General features: G+C 44.5%; 2 protein-coding genes across 15 annotated transcripts in view; one reads left to right on the top strand and one right to left on the bottom strand.

The window, feature by feature from the left end:
• Positions 1-1,099: 1,099 nt before the first annotated feature.
• Positions 1,100-20,960, top strand: katnb1 (katanin p80 (WD repeat containing) subunit B 1). 3 transcript variants are annotated; one of them, XM_040011923.1, is made up of 21 exons: positions 1,735-2,564; positions 2,663-2,746; positions 7,529-7,681; positions 7,774-7,904; positions 8,671-8,788; positions 9,364-9,464; positions 9,551-9,592; positions 10,285-10,368; positions 11,225-11,340; positions 12,380-12,451; positions 12,529-12,679; positions 12,764-12,957; positions 13,406-13,554; positions 13,994-14,044; positions 14,273-14,337; positions 14,747-14,965; positions 15,047-15,196; positions 15,378-15,454; positions 16,729-16,803; positions 17,252-17,368; positions 18,134-20,960. In XM_040011923.1, the coding sequence occupies exons 3-21, from the start codon at positions 7,633-7,635 to the stop codon at positions 18,273-18,275; spliced, it is 2,103 nt and encodes a 700-aa protein (XP_039867857.1). In that variant the 5' UTR covers positions 1,735-2,564; positions 2,663-2,746; positions 7,529-7,632; the 3' UTR covers positions 18,276-20,960. The 3 variants fall into 3 exon arrangements, with proteins under 3 accessions (XP_039867855.1, XP_039867857.1, XP_039867856.1); XM_040011921.1 differs by lacking the exons at positions 1,735-2,564; positions 2,663-2,746 and adding an exon at positions 1,100-1,686; XM_040011922.1 differs by having other exon boundaries at positions 1,735-2,746.
• The window catches only part of kifc3 (kinesin family member C3), a 38,344-nt gene continuing 34,768 nt past the window's right edge, over positions 20,449-24,024 (bottom strand). For 6 of the 12 annotated variants that reach the window (XM_040011907.1, XM_040011912.1, XM_040011904.1 and 3 more), the window contains one exon: positions 20,449-23,755. In XM_040011907.1, the coding sequence (XP_039867841.1) occupies positions 23,577-23,755 (179 nt within the window). In that variant the 3' untranslated portion in view covers positions 20,449-23,576. The remainder of the gene's footprint in view (positions 23,756-24,024) is intronic. The other 6 variants (XR_005693184.1, XR_005693185.1, XM_040011905.1 and 3 more) reach the window with 6 other exon arrangements.

Below are 24,024 nucleotides of genomic sequence, written 5' to 3'. Positions count from 1 at the left end.
TCAGGTAAGAAGTTATGACCTGCAGTCTGTCTGGTCAGATATAAACCAAGTTCAGGTGGAGTTTATTTTCGTTATGCTGACTGTCAGTTACAATAACTCGCACTGACAGAGTTCCTATACAGCTGGGTGGTGCTATGATGTTACTGATAGTGAACTTTACTTTATTCATAAGGTTAGTTAGTAGAGTTGTCAACCGTCCTGTAAAAACGGAATCGTCCCTCATTCAGAGAAAATATTACGCGTTTCGTGTTGAGCTGAGAAGAGACGCAGTTTGTCCCGGACTTCAGCTATAATGAAAAAGACACAAAGCTGGAGTTATTCTGCGTCTTTACGCTGTCAGCTGCGTCTTCTTCGCTCATTCAATCATGAAACTGATCAATGATCAGCTGATCGTCTCTCTTGTTTGTTTATCGCTCACTTTGTGCCAGAAAGAGGAAACCAGCGGATGTCGCGCTAAACAACAGCAGCACGTTTAAGCTTGATCAGCTGTTGTTAGAATTTATTTAATATTAATTTCTAGTATCAGCTGATGTTTGCTGGAGCCACAGCTGTAAATCTGCTGGTCATGATATGGTTTGGATATGTGGTGAGAGGGAAACATGAAGATGAAACCAGGAGATGTCCTTACTGAACCATCAGAGCTGTGATGGAGAAACAGGTTTACCTTTTAGGTGACATGGAGGAGTTGAAGTTATGAACTGTTTCTGAGAGACAAATAACACCAGGATCCTTTTCTAAGTAGCTGACAGCTGGTAACTGTGCAGGGGCGGGTCTAGCAAAGTGTTGCCAGGGGGGCAGGTAGGGCATTAACGGGGAGAGGGGGGCACAAAGAAATACTTTTCTTTCTTATTCTCATTTAAAATGTCTCGCTTTTAATAAATAATTATCTGAATCTTACAACCAAAGTTTTCATCTGATGTACAATGTATAGAAATCATACATATACCAACAAGACTGTACATCACTGTCACAACAGCGTTTGTTTTCATTCAAAGGCTTTATGGCTTTTCCTGTAATACCTGGTGGGCTGGTCTCTAGTCAAAATGCCCGAGCCGATTTTTTGTCCCAATCCAGCCCTGAACTAATGAATTAATTTCCTAATTAATTTTGTTTTATTTTAGTTTTGTAAATACACAATGTTATTTTAGATAGCTTTCATTTTCTTACAAAGCTGCTTTTCTTTCAGTGCAGCTTAAAACATTAGAGGCAAATTTAGAGGGGGCGGGTAACCAGGTTTATGAGAAACTACAAACCAAATTTAGAAAAGGGACAGATATGTGAGGGGAAAATACTTAATCACAAGAAAATAAAAGATGCATTTAGGGGAAAATTATAAGGAAAATAATCTAAATTTACCAGAAAAGATTTGAGAAAAAGGGAAAAGTTTGGCAAACGTAACAAAAATAAAAACAAAGAGAAACCTAGAAATGGAAATTTAAGATAAATACCGCTAAGTTAACGGCGCTACTGAAAAGTTCAACCTAGTGATTGTTTTCTACAGTCATGACTTCGAAGTGTATTTGTTAATAAAGTTGTTTGGGGGGAAAGGCTAATGACGTCAGCGGAAGTGAGGTGTGTGATTCAGTTGCTAAGCTGCAGCCGAGCAGTAAACGGACCGTCAACAAGTTGCTGTCGCCGTCTCACCGGATCAACTTTAAGCCGTCCGTCGGTGACCGACAGACGGAGGTAAGCTGCCCAACGCCAGACTGCGTCTGCTCGGTCCAAGTTCCGCCGGGGAGCCGCTGCTCCTGACGCCGATGCCCGGCCTCAGTGTTCGGCTAACGTTAGCCCGGAGCTCGGTACGGCGGGTGGTTAGGTCAGCACCTGCCACAGAGTTAACGGGTTAAAGTGGGGAGCAGACGGACCTCCTCTGGTGTTTTAGTCTGAACATGAGCTCGTCTGTGGTTTAATGAGCTTAATGAAGAACCTTAATGAGATTACCTGAAGTTAGCTGAAGCTCCAGGAGAGCAGAGCAAACACTCCTGACCACAACAGCACTGCTCAGTTAGTTTACCAGTGTTTTCATACACGTTATGATCTGAGAAAAATGCGCCAGTTTCCATAAAGCGGAACAGAAATGTTCGCTTCAGTCTGCAGACAGTAACACATGAAGGTTCTTGCAGATTTTAAATATTATTTTTGTGTTAGAAAAATAGATATTATCTAACAGTTTGGATGTAGATGAAGGTGCTGATGAGGATGAGAAATATCTTATTTATCCCATATTTGGGAGACTTTTGTTATAGCAGGAAATGAATATCAGACACCAACCGACATCACCTGATAACACCAAACAAGATTTATTCTGTTTGTTCATTTGTGAAATCTTGTGTTTGCAGGTGAAGAATTATGTTATTAAAGTGCACTCATTTGTTTATTAAAAAGAAAAAAAATCAAGGAGTTTGAATTGTGCGGTTGCTTTGAGGTTGTTGATGATGTATCTGCACCGTGTCTTTATGGATCACGAGATGCACTGTGGTACTGCATGAGGAAGTCGGGAGTAGCAGAGAAGGATGTGAGGGTGGTGCAGGACATGTATGAGGACGGAGAGAGACAGTGGTGAGGTGTGTGGTAGGAATGACAGATGGGTTCAAGATGGGGGTGGGATTACATCAGGGATCTCCTCTGAGCCCCTTCTTGTTTGCTGTGGTGATGGGGACAGGCTGATAGACGAGGCCAGGCAGGAGTCTCTGTGGATCGTGATGTTTGCAGATGACACCGTGAGCTGCAGTGGGAGCAGGTCGAGGTATGCTCTGAACACAAGAGGAATGAAAGTCAGTAGGAGGAAAACAGCTGAACCGAAGAGGATAACGTGCCACTCGTCTCTCTCTCATTCACACAATGAGAGAGACGAGTGGAAAGGTTAACATGCAAGCACCGGAGGTAGTGCCGAATGAATAATTGTTTCTGAGACGTGAGATGTGGGAAATTATGGATTTAAAATTTATCGCTCAAGCAGTCTCAGAAAGGCAGAAGTGTGGCAGTTTTTTATGAAGCTAGGTCTTTAACTGTTGTTGACTTCGACCCTGGCACGTTCTCCTCTTTGGCTCAGCTATTATAATGAAATCATTCTGGTAGGTGATTTTAATTGGGATCGGTTTTCTCCTGTGTCTGATTATTTTAAAGCACAGTGTTTTTAATCTAACACAAATGATTAAAGCCCCACACACCTTATTCCCCAGATAAATCATCTTTGATTAATGTGCCACATAATTTCTCCACAGCAGTTTTTACCAGCGACTTGACTGATCGCTGCGTGGTTGTTGCTGCGAGGAACAGTTTCATGCTCTGAGCATCATCACAAACGGGAATTTAAAGCTTTTACATGAGCAAGCCTTTTGTCACGACTTCATGAATTTACATTGGGTCAGTTTTACATTGATGGACGGTGTTAATAATAATAATAATAATAATGGATTGGATTTATATAGCGCTTTTCAAGGCACCCAAAGCGCTTTACAATACCACTATTCATTCACTCTCACATTCATACACCGGTGGAGGCAAGCTACGGTTGTAGCCACAGCTGCCCTGGGGCAGACTGACAGAAGCGAGGCTGCCATATCGCGCCATCGGCCCCTCTGGCCAACACCAGTAGGCAAGTAGGGTAAAGTGTCTTGCCCAGGGACACAACGACCAGGACAGAGAGCCCAGGGATCGAACCGGCGACCTTCCGGTTACAGATGCGAGTCCCAACCCCCTGAGCCACGGTCGCCTAAGCCACGGTTAACTTAGCTTGTAAATATTACTCTGAGAGTTTTATCTGCCTTGTGGACAAACATGCTGCTTTTTGCCAGGTCAGAGTGAAAGGGCGGGACAGGAAGCAGCCCTGAGCAGCTTCGAGAAAGTCCGACACTGATGCCAATGGCTAAGGTTTGGCAGCTGCGTAATAGCTTCGCTGCTTCTATTAGGAAATCCAAATGTGATCACTTTCTGATCTTAACCACTGACAGTCTCAAAGTCCCTGGGATGTTTTGGCAGACTATAGATTCTCTCTCTGACAGCTTTGAAGAGCATTAACATTAAAAAGTCACCGGTCCAGACAATCTGTCTCCGTTCTTCTTGCGTCTGCTTGCAAACATCATAGATGAGCCAGCGTCTTGTATTTTTAATCTTTCCATACAACTGAACACTTCAGCAGAGATCCCAGTGTGCCTTTGTACTGCCCTCCTGAAAGGTGATGATTCTTGGATGTTAATAATATAAACCAAACTGCAAACTCTGTATTTTAGCTGAGATTCTTTAATGGCTGAGGAATAATCAACCTTAGAGCTATCAGAATGAAAGTGATATTTTATCTCTCCAGTACTGTAACTTAAAGGTTTAAAATTTAACGTTCTCAATGATATCTACGAGGCCCTGGAAGCAAAGAAATACTGCACCCCTCTTTTTATTGATTGAAAGCCTCCGGCACTGTTGATCGTGGGGTTTTATGTCAGAGGTTATTGGAAAAGGGCCGTTCAGACCAAGCTAAGCACTAGGGGTGCAACGATATTCGTATCGATATTGAACCGTTCGATACAGTGCTTTTCGGTTCGGTACGCATATGTATGAACAATACAAAAATTTTAATTTATGTTATCAACTTTTCTTCTGACGATGCTGTCTGTGTTGAGAGCTCAGCGGATCTGCGCTCGACTACTCCGCCTAGGCTGCACTGTCAAGCGCAGATCCGCTGAGCGCAGCGCAAGCTAGTTAGCTCGTTAACGTGTTGACGCCGTCCAGCCCCACGCACTGGGCTCCGCGGTAGCTCGTTAACGGAGATATGCCGTGTTGTGGCGTTAACGTCATTTCGGATTTACGCTGACAGCACTAGTGGGAACACAACAAATATGACTGCACATTTACTCCGACATCATCCTAGTGCAACGACAAGTGATAGCAGACAAAAACAACAAGCACGCATGCTACAAACTTTACCCGAGTCATTTAGACAGCTGTTAGCACATGATTCTCCTTATGGGGACCTGATATGTTTAATATGCTGCTGAGAATATAGCCCAGAAGAAGCTATAGTATAGCTTTTATTTTGGAAAGAGACATTTCTCTGTAATAAACTCTCTTTTCCAAAGATGAGGGATTTCTCCATCAGATAGATTTATTTTTTTATTACTTTGTTGTTTCAGCAACATTAAATTTAAAAACTGTACTTTTGAGTTAAAATATATATTTATAATTTTAATAAATGACAAATTAAAAAAGCATGAACATTTTTTTTGTATCGAAAAAATATCGAACTGTGACACCAAAGTATCGAACCGAACCGAACCGTGAATTTTGTGTATCGTTGCAGCCCTACTAAGCACCTTTCTCACCATAAGCAGTGTGTGCAGTTTAATGGTCTCTCTTCCAGTTTTTTAAATGTGACTGATGGAGTGCCACAGGCTTCTGTCTTGGGACCTGCGTTATTTACTATTTATGTCAGTGCTGTGGGACAAAATCTAAGTGCAACTGCCTATTTTTACGCAGATGATTAATTATGGTAATAATCTGGTACCCTGGTATCGACATGGTTTTCGAGCATTTGCAGTTAGCTTTTGATCGTACAGTCACAGCTGTTTCTGCTAAGGCTGTCTTTGAAATGCATCTATAAAAAAAAAACCCCACGGTTGTGTTCTTCTCAGAGGGTTCGGTTAACCCTAATCCTAACTTCCCTCTCTTGTATCTTCTCAAGGTATTAACATTGAAGCTGTGGACTCTTACAAACATCGAGTTCCTGTTGAAGCTAGGCTGAAGCTGGAGTTTTGTTTTTCTTAGAAATGGATCGTTGGACTTTGTTTATCACGGCATTAAGATTTGTCACCGGCTGTAAACCTTTAGCACACCACTACTTTATATTCACTGGTTGATTAGTCCTCATTAGCCTCATGCAGGATGGTTCATTGATATCATTTTGTCTCTAAATTCATTTCTGGTTTGCTCGTCTCCTATTTGTCAGATTACCTGTAATCTGACAAATAGTTTAGTCACAATCTGCGGTCTCAGGACTTCTTTGCACTCCTGTTCAGACCTCAGAGAGAAGGTATTCTCCTTTTCTGTCCCATCCTCATGGATTACATGACAGAAGGATTTCAGGCTCTCAGCTGATTTTGCTCGTAGACTTTAAAAGACGCATAAATGGTTTTGTGAAATCATCACTGGGAATCTTGTTTTTAGTTTGACTGTGTAGACACTTGGTAAAATATTCAATATTTTATTGATGTTATTTTATTATGCCTGTTTGAAACAGGTAAATGAGGCATTGAGTCTCAGGACTGTTTGTATAAATAAAGGTAAAATGAACAAGCACTTGGTGACAGTGGTGAGGAAAAACTTATTGTCACAGGAAGTAACCTCGAGAAGAACCACGCTCGGGGAGGGGCCGGTATGGGAGTGAGGGGAGGAAAAGAAAACACTCAGTGCATCATGGGAATCCACCAGCAGCCTGAGACTATAGCAGGAGAAATCTGCTCTCTCTTTCTAGTCCCTGTCAGGACTCTTGCTGCAGCATTTTGGATTAGCTGAAGGCTTTTCAGGGAGTTTTTAGGACTTCCTGATAATAATGAATTACAGTCGTCCAGCCTGGAAGTAATAAATGCATGAACTAGTTTTTCAGCGTCACTCTGAGACAGGATATTTCTAACTTTAGAGATGTTGCACAAATGGAAGAAAGCAGTCTTACATATTTGTTTAATATGTGCGTTGAAGGACATGTCCTGGTCAACAATGACTCCAAGGTTCCTCACAGTGTTACTGGAGGCCAAGCTAATGCCATCCAGAGTAAGAATCTGCTTAGATACCATATTTGTAGGAAATTAAAGGTCATCAAGGTTTTTATATGGGTGGGGCGATCGTGGCTCAAGAGTTGGGAGTTCGTCTTGTAACTGGAAGGTTGCCGGTTCGAGCCCCGGCTCGGACAGTCTCGGTCGCTGTGTCCTTGGGCAAGACACTTCACCTGCCGCCTACTGGTGTTGGCCAGAGGGGCCGATGGTGCGATATGGCAGCCTCGCTTCTGTCAGTCTGCCCCAGGACAGCTGTGGCTACAACTGTAGCTGCCTCCACCAGTGTGTGAATGGGTGGATGACTGGGTGTGTAAAGCGCTTTGGGGTCTCTAGGCGGGACTAGTAAAAGCGCTATACAAATACAGGCCATTTACCATTATATCTTTAAGACATTCCTGCAGTTTAACTAACTTATATCATCTGGCTTCTGGCTTGTATACAGTGTTTTCCAATAATAGATGAGTTTAAATACTTGGGATCAACCATCCAAAACAAGGGACAGCACACAAGAGACATGAAGAAGTGTGCAGGCTTGGTGGAGTTTCAGGGGTGATTTGTGACAGAAGGACGGCAGCCAGCATGAAAAGGAGGGTTTACAGGGTGGTAGTGAGACGTGTGTGATGTGTGGTTGGGAGGCCGAGCTGAAGACGTTGGCATCTTCACTGGGAGTAGCAATGAGAGCTCAGCGTCAGAGAGGCGAGACTGAGACGGTTTTATATATCTTATCTCTTCTATCACTTATTTATCACTGTGTTGTGTTCCTGCAGGTGTTTGACGCTCAGTGCAAACACTAAATGAGGAGCTGATGTCCATCTCATGAATTAACCTCAGCCGGGGTCCAGTCGTCAAACACAGCAGCCAGTCTCCCAGTATGACCAGTATGGCTGCCTCCAGCACTACCAAGATCGCATGGCGCCTTCGTGAGTATTAAAGTTACTCAAACGATCATCACACCCTTCCTGTCCAGCAGCCCAGCCCGACCTGAATTTGTTCCTCCTTTGTTGCCGTACAGAGGAGTTCGAGGCTCACTCCAGCTCCATTTCCTGTCTGGCTCTGGGGAAAAGCTCGGGCCGCCTGCTGGCCACAGGAGGAGAGGACTGCAGGGTCAACATCTGGGCCGTCAGCAAGGCCAACTGCATCATGGTGAGTCCCCCTCAATGCAAAATGCGACGGGTTTGTAATTTTTAAGGTTTCTGTCGAGGTTTTTTAGGCCTGAAACATGAGCAGATTCAAAGGAACCCATCCTTTACCTACTGCTCTTCTGCAGTCTGCAGGTCATGACGCCCACACCTGCCTCTCTCCTGTCACCACCTCACGCTTTTATCTTTATTATTGATTCATTTCTGATTGTTAAATGATGAAAACAGAGTTCGCTCCATGGGAATTAAACAGACTCATGTTTCCCCTCCACTGCTCGCCATCTTCCTCCAACTAAACTAACCTGCCTGACCTCTTACGTTGTGTGTAGTGCACTACTACATCATGGCAGAGCGCAGACTGTATATAAAGGATGGATGTAGATTTGAATTCTGAAAAGTGAAGCTTAAACCTGCGTTTTTCATGGATGTCCAGCAGGGGGCGACTCCTCTGACTGTGAGAAAACGAGCCGCCTCCTCACCTGATCTCTGAGCTCAGTAAACAGTTTCCTGACGGCTTTATTGTCTCAGTCGCTGTTTTCAGGTCTTATTGAATAAAAGATGAAGCTCATTTTGGAAATGATGGTTTCCATTAGTGTTCAGGGGACGATAAAGCAGGAGAGGAAGGTGGGCTTATTTTGTGATTGACAGGTGACGTGGTGTCCCTCAGCAGCTACACTAACACTAACATTTGATATACAGTCTGTGTTTTGAGAAAGGAGCGAGGTGCAGTTTTAGGTGATGATGTCTGTTCTGACTGTGTTTCCTCTCAGAGTCTGACTGGTCACAAGAACCCAGTGGAGTCTATCCACTTCAACGTGTCGGAGGAGCAGGTCGTCGCCGGGTCGCAGTCAGGTTCAATACGAGTCTGGGACCTGGAGGCTGCCAAGAGTAAGACTCTGTCTGTTCTGTGGCTACGAGGCTTTTTAGTCAAAGCTTCACCGCCTCTAAACTGTCTGTGTGCGTAATTTATCTGCACAGGTGCTTTAGATCAGCGGTGGACAGCGTAAGGTTCACACTGACAAAGAGAAGTGAAGTGAGCGAACCAGTCGATTAGAAATATGACACACAAAGAGCTGAAATGTGTTAAAATCAACAACGTTGCTTTTTTTTTATTAGTGTGGTGAGATTTTTCTAAATTTCTGAGTGTAAAGTTTGAGCTATGAGCTCTTCCACCTCTGCTGCCTCGAGGACACAGACAGGACATCCGTCATACCACATGATGTAATATAGTACATCGGTCTGATTGAGTATATGTTATTATTATTAGTGTTTTTCCATCTACTCTTATTTTGAAAATTGATACAGCTTCCTCAGTGTTCAGTCTCAGGCTGTAACGGAGGACGTTGTACCCCGCAGTCAGAATAATCGTCCGTCCCATCATGCGGAGGCGTTTTAATGCACCTAAGCTGGGTCTTAGTTAGAAAGAGATGCAAAGAGGTGACCCTGCTGCTTCCTGTGCTCAGTTTTAAGGACTCTGATGGGACACAAAGCCAACATCACCAGCCTGGGCTTCCATCCCTTTGGAGACTTCCTGGCCTCCAGCTCCATGGACACAAACATTAAGGTAGGCGTGCTTTCCTGTGTGAGAACATCTTTGAAGTCTTAATCCACTCTAATGAAATGTCTCTTCTTTTCTGTCGCTGCTGTCAGCTGTGGGACGTGCGGAGGAAAGGATACGTGTTCAGATATAAGGTAAGTTTGTGCTCAGCGTGACAGGCCGGCTTCTAATATCCTGCTCGAATCCAGGTGCACGTTTCTAACAGGTGGACAGTGGCTGCAGGTGGATTTGGTAAACACACCTGTGGTGACCTAACAAAGTGTGATGTGGACATTTGCTTCAGTGGAATCTGATCTTTTATGCAAATGAGTTGACCTCATCTGACCTGGAAACAGCACCGTGTGAAAAGCTAAATCCTGATTGTTTTCAGGTTTCTGACAGATTTAAGTTTAAGCCCCGCTCTACATTCTGATGCTTGTTTTCCACAGTTGTACCATCACATACAAAACAAACACACACAGAAACGTGGTCACTGTGAGCCAAAGCCGAGGACGCTCAGAATGATTCGGATTAAACTGTGTCAGTCGGAGCTTTTATGGAGTCTTACAGGAAACGGATTATTGCATTTCAAAGAACTGAGAGACTTCAATTTCATTTTGTTTATGCAGCGCCAAATCACAACATCAGTCACCTCAATGCGCTTTATACTTTAAGATCTACATACAGAGAAAAACCAACAATCATATGACCTCCTATGAGCACTTTGGCGACAGTGGGAAGGAAAAACTCCAGAACCAGGCTCAGGGCTTCTACTTTCCTTCAAAATAAAAGCTTCACATGAGTCTCGATAGCAAAAATCTGACCAGTGCTGCTGTTGGTGTTGCAGGGTCACACTCAGGCTGTGAGGAGTTTGGCCTTCAGTCCTGATGGGAAGTGGTTAGCTTCAGCGAGCGACGACTGCACCGTCAAGGTACGACCTGATCTGACGTCTCACCTTTAATGTAATAAAATATATTTTAAGGATTGTTTTTCCCGGTACTTACATGTTGTGGTAACTCTGACTCTGTAACAGTAGATGCTGAGAAGCCTTCAGAGTAACTATAACCTGCAGGAGTTACACGATGCTGTGAATGTAAACTGTGAAGCAGAACATCAGCAGCAGGATGTTGTTATGTAAACTGTGCAGAAGGGCTGGAAGACGTTAAGATGTTCCAGCTGGTCCTGGTTCATGTTTGGTACTCACGTGTGTCACTCTCTGTCCTGACTCATCACCACAAACACCGAGGCGCTGCTCAGAGATCAGACTTTCATTAGTTAAATATCTAATAATGAGACGGGCAGGAAAAAAGAAGAAAAAAAATCTTCCTGTAAAATAAAACGAGCGATTGAATCGCAACATTTTTAGATTCTTCTGCATTTTAAAATGGTTTTAAAAGGTCCGTCTGTTGAATCACTTCAGTGTTTTAGGATTTTTAAGATTCATCTTTTCTATTAAAATAGTTTTCAGGACACTTTATGACCCAGGTTCAGTTACATTTATTTAAATAAAGTAATGAGCTGGTGATGTGTAACGACTCGTTAGGCTAACATTTCATCGATGTTTAGAATTAAGTTTCATTTCATTTGCAGCGGTCGGATGTTCGGGTGTTTGAGAGCATCTTGGGAATTTAAAAGTGTGAACATGATGTCTTTATTCTGTAAATGCTGTGAAAGCATCAAACCGGCAGCATCCTGTAATAAAATCGCTCATTCTGATTGGCTGAAGGAGGTGAGCTCTGCTCTCTTCCTGTTCGATGACCTCAGCCCTGTCCTCTTGTCTCCCTCAGCTGTGGGACCTGGCTCAGGGCAAAACCATCACGGAATTCAAATCTCACACCGCCGCCGTCAACATCGTCCAGTTCCACCCCAACGAGTACCTGCTGGCCTCCGGAAGCTCCGACAGGTACGTCGCCGCAGGCCGAGCGCTTAGAGACGCAGCAGCTCGGAGCTGAAGGAGCGACTCCTGAGTGGAATCAGTGTTTGTGACACTTTGTGGCTCGTTTAGTTTTTCTGTTTCATGAAGCTCAGAGGCTGCGCGAGGTTGTCCTCTCTCTGTGCCGCCAAGATTTTATTTTGGTGCTGAGTTTGATTGTTTGTGGCATTTTTTTAAATGTAACATTTCTTTTAGTCTGAAATTCTTTTACTTTTTTTCACATACATGTCCTGTGTCTTCTACATGTCCTCTGCATGTGCCACTAAATCATGCATTTATAACTAAAAGCAAATGGAAATAATAACTCATCCTTTCTCCAACACAACCAGCAAATCCACTCAGTATTTAATCATTTCTTTATTTTTGCATATGAAGTATAAATAAGTATTCCAACATTAATCACTTAAATTGATTATTATGTTTAATTTGAGGACACCAACCTGGTGTTAGAGACAGTTTATAAGTTACACCAGCAAGCAAAGCTGTAGTTTGTGGCCTGATTTTCCGATTGTCATGTGATCGTGATGGAGCCGTTAAAGCTTTGAATGTGTCACTTCAAAGAAATGAGACATTTTGTAGGTTTTGGCCTGTTTTAGTGACAGAACAGGGAGCAGGGTCATTTTTATCTCAAACAGTTTATTGATGGAATAAATCTTACTCTCATTTATGAGAATAAGAAGTGACTCAAACACATACTTTCTTCAATTAATTATAAAAATATCTTTAGCTTAGCTTGTAGTTAGAGCTGGGTTAGGCGACCCTAACCATCCCTCAGGTTCCTGGGGACTTCCCATGATGCACTGAGAGGTGCACTTTGCCCTCTTTTGTTCGTGTTTCGTTCCTCTTTTCTCTTTCTCCTCATTTACTGACTTGTCACTGCTGACCGTGGATCTGTTGGAGGTCTCTTCCTGTTCCTCAGCCGTGTTGTAGCGTCTTCACCTGACACTATAAAACACCTACAGGCGTCTCTAATGAGCTGCAGCTATATGAACTCTGCATGTGCTTGCAGGACCATCAAGCTGTGGGATCTGGAGAAGTTTACGATGATCGGCTCGTTGGAGGGCGACACGACTCCGGTCAGGTGAGTTTTTCCCCGTTGCAGCAGGGTGTAACTGGAATGTGACCTCTGACCTCTGACCCCTGTCCCTGTGGTTTCAGGTGTATATGTTTTAGCCCAGATGGCTCCTGCCTGTACAGCGGCGCCACGGACTCGCTGCGGGTCTTCGGCTGGGAACCGGACCGCTGCTTTGACGCGGTGCCGGTGAGCTGGGGAAAGGTGTCTGACCTCGCCATCTGCAACCAGCAGCTGGTGTGTAGCTCCGCCCACCGCTCAGTAACAGTACCGTGCAGAAGTTTTAGGTAATCTTAATCTTCCTCCTTCTCCACATGTCAGATCGGCGTGTCTCATCAGCTGTCGAGTGTGTCGTCCTACGTGGTCGATCTGAAGAGGGTAAAGAAGAGCGGTGGCGCCGTGATCCAGGGGATCATCCAGGACGACCAGCCGCTCACAGAGCCGAAGAAGGACCCCAAAGGAGCGGCACTGCGAAAGAACTACGAGAGACCCACGACCACCTGCAGATCGCAGAGGTACAGCACACTGAGAGACAGGAGAAAATACTACAAGTACTGACTCCTGGATTTAAAGTTTTATACATGAGCCACTGGTTTCATTCATCAAACACTCAGATCACATGTCAAAGAGAAAGTTCATCCTCTCTGAAGCCGAAACAAGGTTCTTATCACAGCTCGGCTTTTCCTGTAGATACAAATATATCTGTGCGTATGTGCGTACAGATATATTTGTATCTACATACATACATATATACATACATACATATATACATATGTATGTATGTATGTATGTATGTATGTAGATACAAATATATATAGAAAACAAATATATATATATAAAAAATCTTATTTGACTTCAGTGGAAAAGTTTCACTTCCAGATTCTTTAATAAAAGTAAATAAAGTAAAAAATTTGCAGTTTTTCTTCTAAAAAACAAACAAACAAATGTTTGTGATGTCATCAGGTTGAAGCACCGTTCAGAGTCTGACAGGCGGAGCCCCGAAGGGGAGAGGCGGAGCCCTAGCGAGGACGAGGCGGACGAGAAGCTGTCGTCTGCTGAGATCCACAACGCCGAGGACTACAAGGCCATCTTCCAGCCAAAGAGCGCCATCTGTAGGTGGACCCGGAGCATCGCAGCTCAGATGTTGAATAAAGAATACAGTTATACGTACATAGAACAAGATCTGTGAAATCTATTGAAAAGGACGCTGAGTTCATCTTTAATCAACACTGCACCAACAAAATCTGTGTTTAGTTTCCCCGAAAGCTTCCATTTCCTCACCTGTTGATCCACCTGCAGCATCGCCATCAGTTCTGCTCTGGCTGATTTTGAGAAGCAGGCCATATTTGAAAAGTGAGAGGAGTAAACATTACTCGCTGTAAGGGCCAAACAGGATGGGAGGATCTGATTGGTTCTTTTCGCCTTTTTAAAATATTCATTCTAATGAGGACAAAGACACGAAGCACCTCTCGTCATTTCTTTTAATGCCTTTTGTTTTCATGTCGTCACATTTATTTTACACTCTGAGCTCCTCGTTCTCCTCTCTTCCAGCTCGCACTCCTCCTAAGATGTCGGAGCCTTTTCCCGCTCCTCCAGAGGACGGTGAGTCCAGCACAGCTTCACGTTTCTGTGAGACATCAGGAGACGACGCGCCTCCCACGTTTCAGTTTATAGATGAAACACGAACAATAAATCACGTGTTCGACAGTGAAAAACACACGACACAAAAACACACGACACAAAAACACGACACAAAAACACGACAGAGGTGTTTCAGCTCCTGTTTTGTGGTTACTGGGTCGTTTCCTGATGATTTCTTCTTCTGCTCAGACTCCATTTTGGCGATCAGCCGGCAGCTGAAGGACATCAAGTCTCCTTTTCCTGATAAACAGCAGGTCAGTGAACGCAGCAGCCGTGTGTCTGTGTGGAAACATGGACGCCTTAGGACAGCGGACTATAAATGGAACGAACCTATCAGAGCTCAAATACCTGCTGTTTACAACAAAGTAGTCCTCCAGCCGCTCGGTTTTCTTTCTTTAGTTAAAGATTTTTCTTTGTCTTCAGAAAATCAGTTTAATTCAAAACCATCTAAAACCTTTAACAGCAGTGTGACTTTGGTCTGAGTGCGGTTATGAGAGGTTTTATGAGTCTAAATTAACAACTAAAACGATGTGTGAGAAATTATTTTGTAATAATTTCTTGTTTCTGTCATTATTAACAGTTTTTTCCAAAAATCAAATGCCCATAAAAACAGCTGAGATCAGAGACTAAAGGCTGTGACTGCTCGTGTCTGTTGTTTTAAAGGGTCCTCCGCTGGCTGCCTCCACTCCCGTGGTGAGGGTGGAGCCTACGGTCATTTCCGCTGTGAAGCGTCCGTCCCCTCCAGCTGCGGGCACAGTGTCCTCCAGCCACCCCGCTCCCACCCAGCCCCCCGTCACCGCGGCCAAATCCAAACCGCAGCTCAAAATCATCTCGAGCGCCCGGAACGAGCCCATCGGGCTGAACGTGGCCGACTTCCTGCCCGTGAGTGCACGCGTCAGTGTTTTTAGATTCTCGCGACAGCTTTGATGATGAGAATAAAGCTGAACGTCTGTGGTCGATCAGTCTTCACCCAACCACAGATCTGGAGCCCTGAGTGACGAGGAGGCCCTGACCCAGATGAAGAAGGGTCACGAGACCATGTGTGTGATGCTGAGCAGCCGACTGAAGAACCTGCAGACGGTCCGAGGGGTGTGGACCCGAGACGGCATCAAGGTGAGGCTGACACACCGGTACCAGCAGCTGGCGCGTGTGTGTGAAGGTCATGACCGTTTGGCGGTCTTCTGCCCGGATACAGCTGGGCAGCTCATTCATGCAGCTCCTTCTTTTATTGTTTTGTTTTCAGTTCGTTTGTGTCAATAAAATTATTTTCAAACTGCTCTTTGTTTGTGTGCAGATCGCTCTTGACACCGCCGTCTCCATGAGTGATCCGTCCATAGTCGTGGACATCCTGAACATCATCAACCCCCAGCCGTGAGTCTCACACACACACACTGGTTTTCATATCTTAGTGAGGACATCTCATTGACATCATGCTTTAGAGAGCAGCTTACCCAAACCATGAAAAATGAACGCCTACTCGTAACCCTGAGGATTTGAGCCTCAATAATGCATTCAAGCTCGTGGGGACAGGCACTTTGTCCTCACAGGTGACTGTTGGTCCCCACAAGTATAGTAACATTTCAAGTTTCGGTCCTACAAAGCTGTCTAAACAGGTACACACACACACACACACACACACACACACACACACACACACACACACACACACACACACACACACACACACACACACACACACACACACACACACACAAACCCGTTTCTACATCTTTGTGAGAACCCTAAGTCACACCTTGGCTTGGCTGCTCCTCAGGGATGAGAGTTTCACACATCTATCCGGTCAAGTTAAATGACTAATTACTGTAGAGCAGGGGTGTCAAACTCAAATACACAGTGGGCCAAAATTCAAAACTGGAACAAGGTCGCGGGCTAACGTTAATATTTATTGAAAAAAAAAAATCTTCCTCCAGATATGAGAATGAATCTTTTCTTATGGACTCAAACACGTTTTGCTGAAAAACTGAATATGGAACAAGCAAAGCTTAATACTAAACAATATATATATTAGCTGTATAATACCAGTAGGCCAGCTCTAATAGTAATTTGGTATGGCTTCGTGGGCCAAATGTAATTAGTCTGTGGGCCAAATTTGGCCCGCGGGCCAGAGTTTGACACCTATGCTGTAGAGCCTAAAGTTGTGCGCCGCTTGTTTAATTAAAGACACAAAGAAATCTGCTTATTCTGCAACAATAGGCCATTTTGTCCCCACAAGTATAGTAGCATGCCAATTTCCTGTCCTGACAAAGATGACACACACACACACACACACACACACACACACACACACACACACACACACACACACACACACACACTTCTGATTTTATACAAGTACAAACCTTTATTTACACTGGAGTTCAAAAACAAAACCGTTCTTTGTTAGTTTAACCCAAAAAATGTAAAAACAGTGACAGAAGCTGACGATTGATGACAGATGAATAGTTTTACGCAGCTTTATTATTATTATTTTCAGTCTCTTCTGTTTCCAATCACTGAAAAGTTTTCATTGTTTATTTGATTGCATCTGTCTTCTAAGTTTAATTTTGAAGATTTTGACCTGCAGTTGTTTGCGGGTTGCTGACCTTTATGAACGTATAAAACCAGATGTTGTGCTGCTGTTCCAGATCTCTGTGGAAGCTGGACGTGTGCATGGCCGTCCTTCCTCAGCTCGACAAACTGCTGCAGAGCAAGTACGAGAGGTGAGCGGCTCCGAGGTAAAGTTTCTGTTGTCCAGAGACGGCGCGCGAGCGTTCAGCGGCAGAGGGTTCGTTTTAAAACAACGTCAGCATCTTTGTGGGCGTTTTCATCAAGTGTGACGGATGACTTTGTGGGTTTCACCATTACAATGAGAGAAATGAGTTCTGATGATGCTTCAGACGAACTGCCGGGAGGCAGCTCGGGTTGCATCAGGGATGATTTCGTCTTCTCAAAGTGAATTTAAAACTCTGTTTTTACTTAATGTCTGAATCAAAGATCATTTCCTGTTTGGTAACCTGAGGTCACCCGGAGTACTTTGATTGTCAGGAGGTGGAGCAGATCTCCGCTTCCTCCCGTCCTGAACCTGAACCTGCCCCGATGCCGTCAGTGTGTCGGTATGTCGTGTAATTCGATCATCCAATCAGCTTCCTTCTCTGTGCGTTTCCTCAGCTACATACAGACCGGCTGCACGTCTCTGAAACTCGTCATGAAGCACTTCTGGACGCTGATCTCGGACACTCTAAAGGCCACGCCGTCCGTCGGGGTCGACATCACACGAGAGGAGCGGTGAGTCTCACATCTGTCCAACAGCTGCTTGACTGATTTAGCAGCACCGTCAATCAATCTGCTGATTACTCAGATTACTCTGAGGAGGAAACTCCCCAAACCTCAGCTGACTCCACCTCTCGTTCTGTGTGGGACGTTTTTAAAGATGTCTGACACGTGTTCGAACCCAGAGACTTGATTCCTGCTGTAATCGCTCCTCAGCCGGCTGCTTTTCCCTTCCAGGTCTCCTCTTTGCACTCTGTGCATCTGCAGGAGCCACAGCTGTATTTTAGTGACTGTAGTAGGTTTGTTTGTCCAGCAGGTGTCACTTGTGTGCTGTTGGCGAGGGCCTGCGTCCTCGCCAGCAGCACACAGGCTGCTGAGGTTAAAGGACGTCAGAGAGAGCAGCGTGTTAGTGCGGTGGGGCAGCACTCATTCTGCGCCTCACTGCATTTGTTGTGAATGAAGGATGCTTCAGTGTCTCCTCCTCCAAAGGAGGTAAAAAAGGAAACATTAAACCACCTTTGGTGTAGTATTCAGACGACAGGAACCTTCATAATAAAATGAACTGAACTGTAACCAGCGACAGTCAGTTTCTCTTATAAAGGTTTGTGCGGAGATGATGTAAATCAGGCGAGACACTGAAGCAAAGATGTCCCATAATTCATAGCAACACATCATCAGTGGCGGTTTGTTCGATCACTGAAGGAAAACCGTTTTAATCGGACAGACTCGCCAACGTCTTTGTCTTCTGCGTTTGAGCCTCTGATGTTTTTGTGCTTCCAGACACCAGAAGTGCCGAGTGTGCTGCAAGCAGCTGAAGAACCTGAGCAACATCGTGAAGAACAAGGCGACGCAGGTCGGTCGTCACGGCAGCACCTTCAAAGAGCTGCAGCTGCTCATGGCGCCGCTCGACGACTCGCCCTGAGGGCGGCGCCGTGGATCAGCTGACTCGCAAGACCCCGCACTTTGTGTCCTTCTTTTGTCACGACTCTCTCCTGAGGCCTCCGTCACAGAAGAAGAAATGTTTTAATGTTGAAGACGTTAAGTGACACTCAGAGGAAGTCGAGAAATTAAACCGCCGCTGCTAAACGAGCAGGTCGGTACTCGAATCGGGGAGGAGTCTCGGTCTCGTATGGAGGCGCTGACGGGAATGTGCCTTCAGAGGTTTGGATGTTTAAAAAGTGCTCACAGGTTTGCACCACACGAGCGATTCTTGAAAGGCGGAGTAAAGATCAGCGGACAGAGACAAACCGCTCTGATGCGAACGTTTGAATCTGCCATGTTTAATCCTGTAAACCAGCAACGCAGATTTAAAAACGCCAAAAACAAACTCCAGCTCGGACTCTGTGCACACGTTTTCACTTTTCTACTGTTCACTTTCTCCACTGTGTTCATGTACAGCTCTGTTTATTTAAATAAAGACAAAATGAGGTTAGAAAAAAGTCGACTTTGCTTTTGTGTGAATATCACTTCAGAGGATCAGCCAGCAGGAAACGGCTCATTTAAACCACTCTTCACATTACTGTACTCTTCAGAGTGACTCGTGAATGCACCAGAAGCTCGGTCTCAGATTTCCTGCAGACCTCAAATGCAACATGCATTTCTACATCAGTTTAGAGCCAAGCGTGTGAAAGTCATGTCGGGTGATCTGCTCGCAGATTTAAGTCTGTAAAGAATTAGACATTTGCACAGGAAGCTTGTGGAAAGACATGATCGAGCATTATCTCTACAACATAAGACCACTTTGACTCTCTCATATTTGAAGATCTTTTCTTGAGTGTACGGTCAGGTCATGAGTGTTTGGGCAGTTTTTGTTCTTTTGCTTCTGTAAACGACTACAATTTATTTAAAATAGTAAAATATGTGACTGAAATACAGACAACAGCTTGGCACAGGTTTGAAAACTGCACACAGCCGAGTGTGACGTGTGGGCGGAGTCACCGGTGTTTATTACTGGGACAGAAACAGATTTCCAGCATCATTGACTGGACAACCAAAAACGTTCTGTGAAAGAAACCCAAGACCCAGAATATTCAGCAGTCGAGTCGATCAGCTGACTCCAAATCAGCTGATCATGCTTTTCACTTCCTGAACACAAACTGAGGGTTGGTGATAGACCCAGTGCCAGCTAAAGCAAAGGAGGGAAGGTTAGCATGGTTGAGTTCAGTTCTCTCTGGCTCTCTTCCAATGAGAGGACCGCTGTGATTTGGCGCTTCATAAATAAAATTGAATTGAATTATTAAAACGAGTCTGTAGGTTCCCGATCATTCAGGGTTTTCCCATCTCACATCTAAAAAACTTTTTCAAATCTAGACGCTGAACGATGGCGTCTCTATAGATTAATCTCTAGTGTCAGCTGCTTTAACGCCTGGGTCTCTCCGTGTCCACCTGAAATTATTTCCAAGCGCCAGCGATCAGCTACCAGATTCCTCAATCAAACCAGACTCGCACCTTAACCACGTGTCTATAATGAGTCATATGAAAACTCTCAGGACCAGCTCCAAGGGGACAACCCCAGTAGGGGTCAAATACGTGGGACTCCCCGTTAGCGGTTAGGAGTGAAAGTCTTTTGGGTGAGAGCGGAAACATCCTGAAGCACCTCAAAGTTAATTAATCCAGTCCAGCCAAACTCTGTGACGGCCCTGGCAAATCTACACATCCTAAACAAATCTCTGCACCTGCAAGCCGCTTTGCAGCCCCACCTTCTCCTAATCCGCCAGCCTGAGGAACTGAGCAGGTGTCAACAACAGGTGACATCAAGTCGGAGCCAATTACTGCAGGTAGAAATGATCATTCACCTTTTGTCTAAAGCCTTCCTGACTGATGCGATCCTTAAATGTGATTTAAGCTGTGTGGGAACATTGGAGGCAAAGACAGGAAGTGAGGTTTAATCCACAAACTCAGTTTGTCCAGTTATTTGATTCTGAAAGTGGTGCTAGGGGGAAAAAGAAGTGGTTAATTCAGTCATTTTATTAACGCCCTTTAGATTAACTCAACTCACATCTTGGTCATGTCATTTTCAAATCTACAGTGATGGTGTGTCAAACACTCCTTTTTACTGCTCTTTTAAATATTTGTGTCCACACGATGCCGACGTGTGCGTTTGTTCTGGAGCGTTTATTAAAAAGTAATTACAAAACAAAAACAGCAAGCAGAGTTTGATCATCAGGTCAACACACAGCAGCTCATCGCGTTTCTAAGCATTCCCGTTTACTACAGCTACAGCTAACAGTCCACTTCGCACCAAGTCAACAGCTACACGTGTTCTGTCTCAGGTCAAAGGTCACCAGTGGCTTCCTGGAGGTTTTTGTTTTCTCCAAACAGGTGAAGAGACGACAGCAGAAGCACACAGAGAAGAAATGAGTTTAAATACGATTCGAGTCTTTTTGTTCTTCAAGCTGAAGGAAGTTTGAAATAAAAGGAACGTCCACCGGAGCAGAAGACTGAGAATCGACGTACAGATTTCCTCGTATTGCTCACGTCCTATTGGACAGCTTAGGATCAGTGGAGTACCCTGATTGGATAAAGGAGGAAAGCCTCCAGAAACTACAGATGGGAACACAACACACATGAAAGAAAACTTAAAATTTATCTCAACTTTATGAAAAAAGAAAAAAAAAAAAAGTACACTTTAAGGTTTCAGCCTGAAAATCCTCCATCGAACACGGTGCAGAGAAAAAAAGATTAAAAACAGATGGAGACAAAAAAAATTAAATTTGGATCACAAAAAAAACAAAAACGGAAAAATTCATGTGCCCGCATTCTCCAAAAGAAAAAAATTAAAGCATGTCAAACATAAATATACAAACACATTATGCATCTATGCACATCATCAGCCACGTTCGGGTTAGAAAATGATCTAAAAGTTTAAAGTGCAACAAAGAAACAATGAGAAATACTGATTGGAGAGCAGATACTGATTTCAGGGTTAATAAGGATTTTTTTGAGTCCCGACGGAGGAGCGCGATTCCTGTCAGCTCATATCAGACGTCACAGCAGTCCAGACGTTTGGCCATCGTCTCATAACAGTCTGTCCAGATTTAAGACCGTCCTGTCCTGTAAAGTTTCCATCGGTCTTTGATCGCTTTTGCCGCTCCTGTCGTTGGCTAAGAAGGAAATAAATCCAGGAAGAGCAGCAGGGAGGCGGCAGAGGCCTCAGGGTGCTGGTTGACACCCCGCAGCCCGTCCTGCAGCGACGACGTGGCGTCCGTCAGGCCGTCAGCTTCAGTCGTCCTGCAGAGAAACGAGAGCGTCAGCCAGCAGTCATGTGACCCTTGAACTCACCATGTCCACACTACTCACAATAAATGTGAAAACATGTTTCTCTTCATTTCGCTCCTTTCTAGAGCTGATCACAAAGTTCTTACACTGAAGTGAAGCGACTTCGTCAGCAGTTTACAAAGCATCCCGACAGCTCCTGCAGACTGTCCTCTAACGCCTCTGCACGGACCACAAATAAAACAGACACCTGTGCTGCCCTTACTAACCTCTGCTCAGAAGAAAACAAACTGGCTTTAAATATTTCTCTTGTGTACCGCTGACATTTTTTTAAACCACCTCCCAGTTTTTAACCAGGAATTTAGTCTGGAAACTTTTTAGATGAGAATTATTACTGGTGCTCAGAGCAGAGTCTCCATCTACACCACAGAAATCTTCAAGTCAAAGAATCATTCAGGTGTGTTTTTAAAGATAAGTTGTGCGTCCTGAGCAAAGATCACGTCTGTCGGTGTTCAAACGCAGACGTGATCTTTGCTCAGCACACTGGCTTCCTCCACCTTCTACATGAAACATACAATTAAAGTTAAAGAGTTAAATCTGGCCAATTTCATGCTTTTTACAGTCATGGTTCAAGAACCTCATGATAACACTTCCTGTTCTAACCAAAAACACAGAAACATGGAGGATTTTACTCCACAGTCATCGGGTCGCTGCTAATACAGGAAACAGCAGCACCTTTGCTAACGTTACCTGAAGATCGACTCTGAGGCCAAGTCTTCATGTCACATTTGTTCAATTAGCTTCTGGTAATCAATACGACCTCTCACCGAGCATTTCTGTCAAACGTGGTCCCAGAAAAACCAGCAGGAGTCAGTCGAGATGATCTACCGAGGCTGAAACCTCAGACTGAGCCTGACTGCAGTGTGAACGAGCAACAACCAGAAGCGTTCCTATCAAACTGACACAAACAGTGTTTTCAGATTTATCAGTGCAGACATGGAAGGAAGGAAGCAATCCCACAATCCTCTGCTCATCAGCGAGGACGCTCAGCCAGGCCACAGAGCAGCGAGGGGGAGGGACGGGATTTATCCGGACACCAGCGCACTCAAACACCCACCAACAGTCGGACGTCACGAGACCGTAACAGAGAGAGGCGGCTCGTTTGGTTTTAGCTGCTGCAGATTCAGAAATATGAGTAAATAAAAAAAAAGCTGCAGGTGTTTTTATCAGTTTCATCTGAGAGCAGCACAGAGAGGAGCAGGATTAGAGACGGGATCACACTGCTGGCCTCGCTCCATTAAGGACTAAATGCTTTATAAAAAAACAAAACGAACCTTCCAGCTGCTTCCGAAGCCTCTGAGTGCTTTTACGTCTCCATAATGGCTTTTTGTAACCAGACCTGACTGAAACTGGAGATCGTCACGTGGGGTTTATCGTCCGTCCTTCTGGACACTAAAGACAACTTTATTTTAAAAATTAAACACCTGATAAGACCTGAAAGGAGCAACCGAGGCCATAAACTCACCAGGAAAGTATTTACCTGGGATATAAATCATATTTTCAAAGCACTTCTTTTTCAAACTGAGGAGTCGCCCCCTGCAGGTCATCAGAAAGGATGCAGGTTTAAGCTGCTTTTGCACTCAGTGCCTTCATCGTTTATCTTCTTTATTATTCCCAGATGTTAATGTAAGAATCATTTCTCATCTTTAATTTATCCAACTCGTCCTGCACCTCTCTGTCCTGGGATGAGATGAAACCTCAAACGTGTAAATTTCTGGTGACTTGAATTCCAAAAGAAGCCGATGAGTGATAATACAAGACTCCAGCAGCCGAACAGGCGACACACCCGCGCACGCGCACGCACACACACACACACACACACACACACACACACACACACACACACACACTGTGGTTAGAGGTGAGGAGCATTAGATGGATGGTGGAGGAGACAGGGGGAGGGGGCACCATGCCATGCTGAGAGCTTCCATGCCAAGCTGTCCACCAATCAGAATACACCCCCACCTACCTGCCCACCGTCCCCCACCAATGGGCTGGCTCTGTCTACCTGTCTGTCTGCAAACCAACCAATCAGACCACAGAATGAGGACACAGAAGAAGAAGGAGGAGGACAGACTGACAGCGGGCGTTCCTGGAAAATTCCTCCTCCACTCTTACAGCTCAGACCTGCGATGTTCAGGAGTTATCATCATTATTATTATTTACGCTGCCGCTGTTCCCCTGCTCAGGCACCAGCGCCCTACATTTCCCACAATGCACTGCAGAAAAATGGCATGAAGGTTGCTCAGTGTTACAACAAAACTTTTTTTTTTTTTTTTTTTTTACTCTTGGCACTGTGTGATGTCATAAAGAAGATATCCTCATATGGTCATCTCAGACAGATTGTTTTTCAAACCATCAGTAAAAAAAATAAAAAATAAAAAACAGAGCCAATC

The sequence above is a fragment of the Simochromis diagramma genome, unplaced genomic scaffold (genome assembly GCF_900408965.1).
Source record: "Simochromis diagramma unplaced genomic scaffold, fSimDia1.1 OVJJ01000603.1, whole genome shotgun sequence".
Taxonomy (NCBI): domain Eukaryota; kingdom Metazoa; phylum Chordata; class Actinopteri; order Cichliformes; family Cichlidae; genus Simochromis; species Simochromis diagramma.
The sequence above is the reverse complement of the archived record's forward strand: the minus strand, read 5'-3'. Positions and strand labels throughout refer to the sequence as shown.